The 7935-nt window shown below is 40.8% G+C and overlaps 1 protein-coding gene across 1 annotated transcript in view; it reads left to right on the plus strand.

Moving 5' to 3' along the window:
* KIF26B (kinesin family member 26B) overlaps positions 1 to 7696 on the plus strand; it is a 303527-nt gene extending 295831 nt beyond the window's left edge. Inside the window, exon 14 of the mRNA XM_056344683.1 lies at positions 590 to 7696. Within this exon, the coding sequence (XP_056200658.1) occupies positions 590 to 738 (149 nt within the window). The 3' untranslated portion in view covers positions 739 to 7696. The remainder of the gene's footprint in view (positions 1 to 589) is intronic.
* Positions 7697 to 7935: the final 239 nt, after the last annotated feature.

Below are 7935 nucleotides of genomic sequence, written 5' to 3' on the forward strand. Positions count from 1 at the left end.
GTATTTCTAGAACTAGTCCCTATAATTCTTATTAAATGTTGACAGTAGAACTGAGCGATCCTTTTTGCCTGAGAGCTGAATCTTGAAATGGTACAGCATTGTGGTGCTGATTATTGCCATTGGTAGATTAATGTTCATGCATTTCAGTCCACAGCTCCTGAAAATGAGATTTTTCTTCTTCTTTTTTTTTTTTTTTTTTCCCCTCAGATCACTCAGACATGAGCACTATTATAAATCTGCTCTCCTACCACAAAATAACACTGTGGAGCAAACTTGTCCCTTGACACCAGTGGGCTTACATGAAAAATTAATTTGGCCCATTTTTTTATAACTCTAGATGTGTAAAGTTCAGACAGCTTAAAGAGCATTCACATTCAAATGAAGGAGGACCTCAACACCTCAAAGGAAAAAAGACAGAGAGTACTGCCATAATTGTACAACAATTTTTATTATTAGCCAGTAGGTGAATTCATATCAAAGAGTCTAGAAATAAGTACTGCTGGGTCTGAAGGTGAATCAGCGCTGTCTCTCCCACCACCCAGCAGTGGGTTTGGCTGCTTTTCCCAGCTCTGTGTTTTCTTTCCCACAGTTGATCTGGAGCAGGTATTTGAGCTGGATTCTCTGGAATACCTGGAGGCCCTGGAATGTGTTACTGAGCGATTGGAAAACCGTGTCAACTTCTGCAAGGCCCACCTCATGATGATCACCTGTTTCGACATCACCTCCAGACGCCGATAAAGTATGAACCTCGAGAGAATTCCGATGCGCATCTCTGTCATCCTCCTTTTCCCTTCTGAATAGCATCCCAAAGAAAACAGAATGAGGATGAAGGTTGGAGTCAAGTCTCAACTGTGTGTATGAGAGATTTGCTATACTATACGGAAGAGTAGCATTAAATAAAACAGGACAAGCATGAAACATGGAGATATAAGGTTGTTGATTCTCTTAGCCTAAAAGAGCACTTTGAGGAACCTTTAAGGACATGTCTGTAAATAAGAACTGCTGGCAGAAGACACTTCTTTCCCTGCGTTAGCTGAGGGAGGAGGAAAGATGGTTGTAGGACTTCCATTGAGAGGTTCATTAAAAGAAAACCTATCCAGAAAAACTGTTTAAGTGCCTTGCAAATCTTTATTATCCAAACATTTATGTTCATACTTTATTGTGTACAGATGGTGCTAGTCAAGAAAAGAAAAAGGAAAAAAAACAAACACACTTTTGAAATGTATTTACAGCTTGTTTTTCTCTTGGTGTTTTCTCCTATTTCAGACTTGCTGTTTCTAAGTAACTTGTGTTTGTAGAGATATTTCCTAATCAGTACAACATATGAATAAATGTTAACTGTCTTTTCTTGTTACCAGAGTAAGGCCACTCAAAGAGAAATTCTGCTTTCCCAGATGACACAAAAAATATTTCTAGCACTGCATAAGGTTTGCTTTCATGTTCTTCTGTACTATCTCACATGCTGGAGGACACAGTAATTTTCCCAGCCTGTAGGTTCTGCAATGTATGAGACAGGAGAAGTGACCTTACCACAAAGTAAATATCTTTCCCATTTCATCCAGCCCTCATAACTTGTTTTCTTTTTCATATATTTTTAACTTCATACTAGCTAGAGTTATGGATCAGGAGGAGCTTTTATCCTAATCCCCTTTTCTGGTGCTAGTAACTTGCTGGAAAATTACTGTTTAGGCAGTGAGGTCCCATGCTTTTTAGTCCAAAAATAAGTGATGTATTCTGTCTTTCTTTCTTAAGACTATGACTGATAAAAAACAGCTTCACCTCTTTTTGACATATACCACTGCAGAAGATGTTTTGGCAGCTTTCGGTCACTGGCCCAGTCTGTCTGTAGTCACAGATGTACCTGAGAAGTGCAGGCTCTGCTTAGCTCAGCACATCTAGAAGTAAACCAGGTCGGGAGTGAACGGTCATAGCACTTCGGGCATGTTGGCTACAGCATTTTCCTTACCAGCCCTCCAGTACTGAAGCCATGGTAAAATTCACACTGACATCAAAAGGACGAGAGTCTGTCCCTCAATGCACATCTAAATGTTCTACTTGTTTGCCTCTTTATCTACAAAACGGTATGTGGGAGGGAACATCCCTCATGTTTCTTAAAGGGATGTGTGAAATCTGCATTTTAATTACATATGAGCATGAAGAATTATTTTGTTTAATTGGGTTTCTTCTTCTTCTGTATTGAAACAAGCCCATTAACACAAATTCCTCTCTCACAGTTGTCTTACCCTCCTGTTGCTTATGAGAAAATAAGAGCATCATTTAATATATACTCATTATGCATCAGTTTACTGCTGCACTTAAATGCAACTCTTCTTTTACCTGCACCATCCTATTAATGCCATCTTACAATATTCCAAGCAGCAAGTCCCAATGGAAATACAAACCTACAAAAATACTTAATAGATTTTCTAGCAGTTACCTGAAAAAAAGTGCTGTAAAAAAAAAGAAAAAAAAGAAAAAAACTTTTATATGGTTTTATTTTCTTTTAGTACTCTACAACTTGTAATAACAAATCTTATTCATCCTATTAGCCTTGTCACTGGATTTTGTAGGAGATTCTTCTTACATTCTGTAGGATTATTTGGAGGAAAAAAGGGTCCTACATGAAAATCGCTTTCTAGCCTGTTCCACAGCATTCTCCTATTATGAAATTTAAATTCCGAGTAAGTATCAAAGACATAGGTCTAATCTCTCTAACTCTTCTCTCTCAAGACAAAAACAACCTCTGAAAAAGTCCCCCAAACAGCACGACTGAGCTAGCTTTGTTTCTCTTTGCAATAACGCTGGTAGCACTTGCCGTGTGTTGGTTCTGCCGAGGCCATCTTCTCCACAGAGCCCCATGAATTCCGTACAGCTCCACGGGAATCACCCCTGTGGTTTTGTGCTGGATGAAGATGTAGCACCCTGGGGATATGGACTGCATCCCTCTTGATGGGCTTAGTCCAGGGAGCCCCAGATACACATTGCCGGGTCACCCCCTCCCCACCCCCGGGTGGCTTTTACATCCAGCCGCCACCTCTCACTCCCCTGCATCCCCAGGCAGGTCTGTACCGCTCGCCCCGTGCTGCTGGGCTAAGCCTGCCTCCTGGGCCATACCCTCACCTGCAAGGAAACCCCGGTCCCTCCCCACCAGCCAAGCTCTGCACATGACATTAAATATTGCCTTCTTTAAGCTTAAGCATTCCTGAAGGCGTGTTTGCTGGAAGGTGGGTGTTGGGTAACTGGGATGCTGCCTTCTTCCTCTGCTGAAAACAAGCAGCCCAAAATGGGCATACTGGGCGCCCTGGGGACCTGCGGCGAGATGCTAAATGTCAAGCGGTACAGTAAAAGTAAATATACACTTGATAGAAGGTGGAATCCGAGCAAATAGTGCACGTACAGAATGCATTATTAACAAGAGATGCCCTCTCACATAGTCTGGGACTTACACAGAAGTGCTGATGTTTCTATAAATCAAGTGGACACGTTTCAGAGGTGTTGTAAAATATCTAGTATTACGTGTAATATTCGCCAGCATAATTAACTCAATTATTCATTGTCTCTAGATTTAGTACCTCTGTGGATTAGGAAGCATAGCAAAAAGCCTGTCTTTCTAGCCATCATTTTAAATACTAAGAGCATATGTTTGCCCTGTTTATCATGATGGACCAAAAGGATTCCTGAAACCAAATGGATTATGCCAAGGATGGACTTGTCACACTGAAAGTTATGTACTAACTGAGGAGAATCACAGTTCCCACAAATATTTTATTTCTGAGGACTTAATTAGATTAGCCATTAACATTCCCATCATCTACTAGTATTCATATCCTAAAAACCATACTTACTCTCGCTTTTTTGACTTTCTGTCAGCGCAGTTCAGAATCTGCCACTATATTGTGGTGGGTTTATGAATAAAAGAGAATGAAAATGTATGGAGATTGAACACCTCTGAAATGTTTTCTTGTTGAAAATAGCTTTTTACTACAGAATTGATATTGTTATACTTCAAATAGCTGCAAAACAGATCATTAAAAGCATCAGGACGCTGTTATGAAATTGATTGTAGTCTACAGGAGCCAGAGTTTTACAGAAGATCCATACACTTCTGCAAGTCGCTCAGGAAGTCCCGTTCCTTAAGGAATTGCCAGCATAATGCTGGTTTTATGCTGATTTTCTAGAAGACACCAAGTTGCCCTGAATACACAAAAGCAACACGAGTGTAATGCTTAATTATTTGCATATTCACATGTCAATCATATTTCCCTGGGACGGCTTTAGTAGGAAATAGCAGTGTTACCATCGTTAGGTTTGAGGGTTAGCTCTTTGTTAAGAACTCACCAGTTCTTCATCGTCAGGTTGTGAAGAGGCTGGGGACACCCGAGCTGCTCCGCATGGCCACTGCACGGGCATGGGCACAGGGGTCTCCGGCTGAGAACTGTTCCTCTGGGCACACATGGACCTTATTTACACAGGCGGCAGGACTTGCCCCACAGCTACAAATTCGAGCAAAGCCTTGGAGCGGAGAGTGTGGCTGTGACATGGACCCAGGCATCCCACCGGTCTGCGTGAGGGCTCGCAGCAGGCAGAAAGCCACGGGTTGCCCATCCACTGATGCCAGGTGCCGGTTCACTTCGTATCCCTGAGGATGTGGGAAAGCCCCGATTCCTGGTGGGCTTGTCATAACAACACGTGTCTTCTGCTACGCACGCCTTGTATTTGCCTCAAAATGATTCCCTGTCAATTAATTTGGATTGAAGCGATCTAGAGTGTTATTCCATACCAAGGCAAGGAAGCAAAGCGATGCTCAGGATCTTCGTAACGGATCTGTTCTCATCTCACCTGCACTCCTATAGCTGAGACACAATTCAGAGGCAGGAGAGTTATAGCAGAGTAAACCCAGTTGGGAAGAAAAGGAAAAATAATCCACCTGCTATTTCTTTGGGTATTTACCGTGCTACTAGTTATATAGTTGAACAATATGCTTCTCTTACCTCTTTGATACCCCCTTGCTTTGCGTGAGGGCCACACACAGGTCTGTCATGGAACATCTACTGGCTTCCATCCAGTCTTGGAGGCTCCCACTGCTGTACAACCTGACTTCTGAAACTTGCAGCTCCGTAAAACAGTAACTGGTAAAGAGCAGCAGCGTGATCCCCTGACATGAAGCAAGCTGAGTGGGAGCTGCAGGTAACGTACAGAAAAGGATGAAAGATACACATTGGTATTTTTTTCTTTAATCTCTGCACATGGCAATTACAGAGGCAGAAAGCTGGAAGTGATGCTGGAGTAATGCACATCAAGTCCCAAGCTTGCTCACAGGATAAGCTCAGTCCATCTTGAGGGTTTTGTTTTTTTTTTTTCATTTATCTTGATGATATGGTTTGTCTTAAAATAGAGACTGTTATGTGTGGCACAGAATTAAAATTTTATGACAGCTGAAGGATGTAGACTCCTGTACAAACATCACCTTCTACAAATGTTTCTAATTTCCTTGCTTCTTTTTTTCTGAGCTAAAAATAACTGTAACCATGAGGCATATACACATACAGACAAAGGTATATACACACAGCCTGAGAGAGACAGCCCCCTCACATGGCACTGTGGGCAGCTGGCACAGCTGTGCACTAACGGCAACAACACCACTTCCCCTTCCACTGCCAAGGAACACCTATAAAACCTTTCTCCTTGCACTCCCCAGCATGAAGCTGACTTAGGACACACTATAGGGAAAACGTATGCTTGAAACACTTTTGAAGGCTTCTTCTAAAGGTCCTTTCTTCCCCACATTCTTTGGTCTCCAAGCCAAGCTGCTGCAGTGCCCATGTAGAGCCTGTCATTGAAACGTTCAAGCCCGTAAAAGTAATCCAAATAAACTACTCTGTATTTCAGGGTGTCATGAATTAAAGGCAAGATAGTTTACAATCACAGCTGTTAAATGTAAAACAATTTGAATAAAAAAATAAATAAGTTTCTGCATATGCATGAGGCATACAGCATAGTTATATCAACTGAAAGCCTGGACTCATTGCTGTCTATGAGAGAAAGCTTGCTGTCTAGTCGTAATAGCTTTAAAATTGTTACTTGAAGCTTCTGCACTGCCAAAGCAAACAAGATTCTCATAAACCCGAGGTTTTGTGACCCCCTGAAGCCAGTTCAAATGAGAGGGACAGTTGCACAGCATCAGGGATACACCAGCTCACTGCAGAGATCAAAGCATTCATATTGCTGGGTACCAACAGGCGTGGTGATGACCAGAAAGACGCTACTTCTCCAGCCCACTGGGCAACATACCTTGCTTAATCCTGATGTCCTCACAGTCTTTGCTTTGTTCCAACACCCAGCAGTTTTTGGAGACGCAAGGCTGCCCGTTGCTAGCTATCGCAAGATTTGAAACAGGTTTCCAAATAACTATGGCAAACAAAACTGTGAATGATTTGTTAGTGCAAAGTTAATCATCTCTATCTCTTGCATTTATTGTGCACTCATCCCAGGGTTATCTGAGCTTCTGTCCCTGCACTTGGAAATAATAAACCATTTTATTATTGTCTTTATCTTTTCTTCTTTCTCCTTCTCAAGCCAGCTTAAAAAAAAAAAAAAAAAAAAAAAAGAAGAAAAAAAAAAAAGAAAAATCAGTTTCCCTTGAAAACGTAGCACCCTTTTCCCAACCCCATTGAAGTCAATCCAGTTTTTGCCACCAGCTTCACGGACAGCAGACTTGTGCTCACTTAGGCAACATATTTTGAAGCTGACAAAGGGGATGATGATTCTACAAAGAATGGAGGTGCTGAAAGCGAGATAGTAGCATTCACCTATAATATTTCTAACCACCTCCAAAACCCTCCGGGACAGGAAATAAAACACAACTCAAACCATCTTACTTTGAGTGGTCCTACTTCAGTATTGAGCAAACTTTATAACAATGGTAATAAATTGGTGCTTCAGGCAGTTTCAGCTATATTACATATTCTCTATATACTATAGATATTGATGTATTCACCCTCTATATTGTATATGTATGTGTGTGAGTATTTACATATAGCACACATACATATATGTTTTATGTATGCATAGATACTAACTTTTCTATGTTTTACTTCCTTTCCTCCCATAGCTGAAACTGCTGGTTACTAACATCCACATCATATTCTATGTATGAAGGATATAATTTATTTGTAAACTCAGGATGTTCTTGTTTTATAGAGTTGCTTGTATTTTATAATTTATTTACACATCATGGTTGGAAATGCTTATCTAAGTGCTATGCATTGAAGTGTATGTTTGCTAAATCCATTTCACACTGTCTGTGGCTATGTTCTTTCTCATTATAACAGTGGTATAAAATAGGGCTAAGGAGGAGACAAACTGATGGATATAGAACTTCTGCTGGTCCCACCAGTGGGTAATTCCAGAAGAGGATGTATCAGTAGTAGATACATATATTTTATCAACTAAATCTTATGGAGAAAAAAAAATAGAAAAAGAAAGAACAGCATGAGGACAAGTTCAAAATGTGGAAAGTCACAGCCATTTCCAAGTTGGTCAACGAATGCATTGAGCCTTTTGCCATTAAAATTGTAAAGTTTATTGTTTGCTGGCTAAAAAAATATCCCTTTTGTGGTATCTGAGGTGTGAAACATTGTCAAAAATATGATGTCTGGAAAAGAAAATCAAACTATAGTGGCATTAAATGTTTACTTTTATCTTACCAATATACCTGCCTCCTCCTCCTGACTATTTCACTTTGGATGAGAGCATTTAGGACACGGCAGAGAAGACAGTGCCTTTGACTCACGAGAGGATGTGTCACTGTAATATGGAGGGTGAGCAAGATCAAACCTGAAAATAAAACCACCAAAGGGGTTCTACTCAGCGAGTATTGCTGGGAAGCAAATTCACCAGAAAACGGTAAGGAATGTCAGGGTTTGCTAATAATGA

The sequence above is a fragment of the Falco biarmicus genome, chromosome 6, assembly GCF_023638135.1.
Source record: "Falco biarmicus isolate bFalBia1 chromosome 6, bFalBia1.pri, whole genome shotgun sequence".
In the NCBI taxonomy this organism is placed as follows: domain Eukaryota; kingdom Metazoa; phylum Chordata; class Aves; order Falconiformes; family Falconidae; genus Falco; species Falco biarmicus.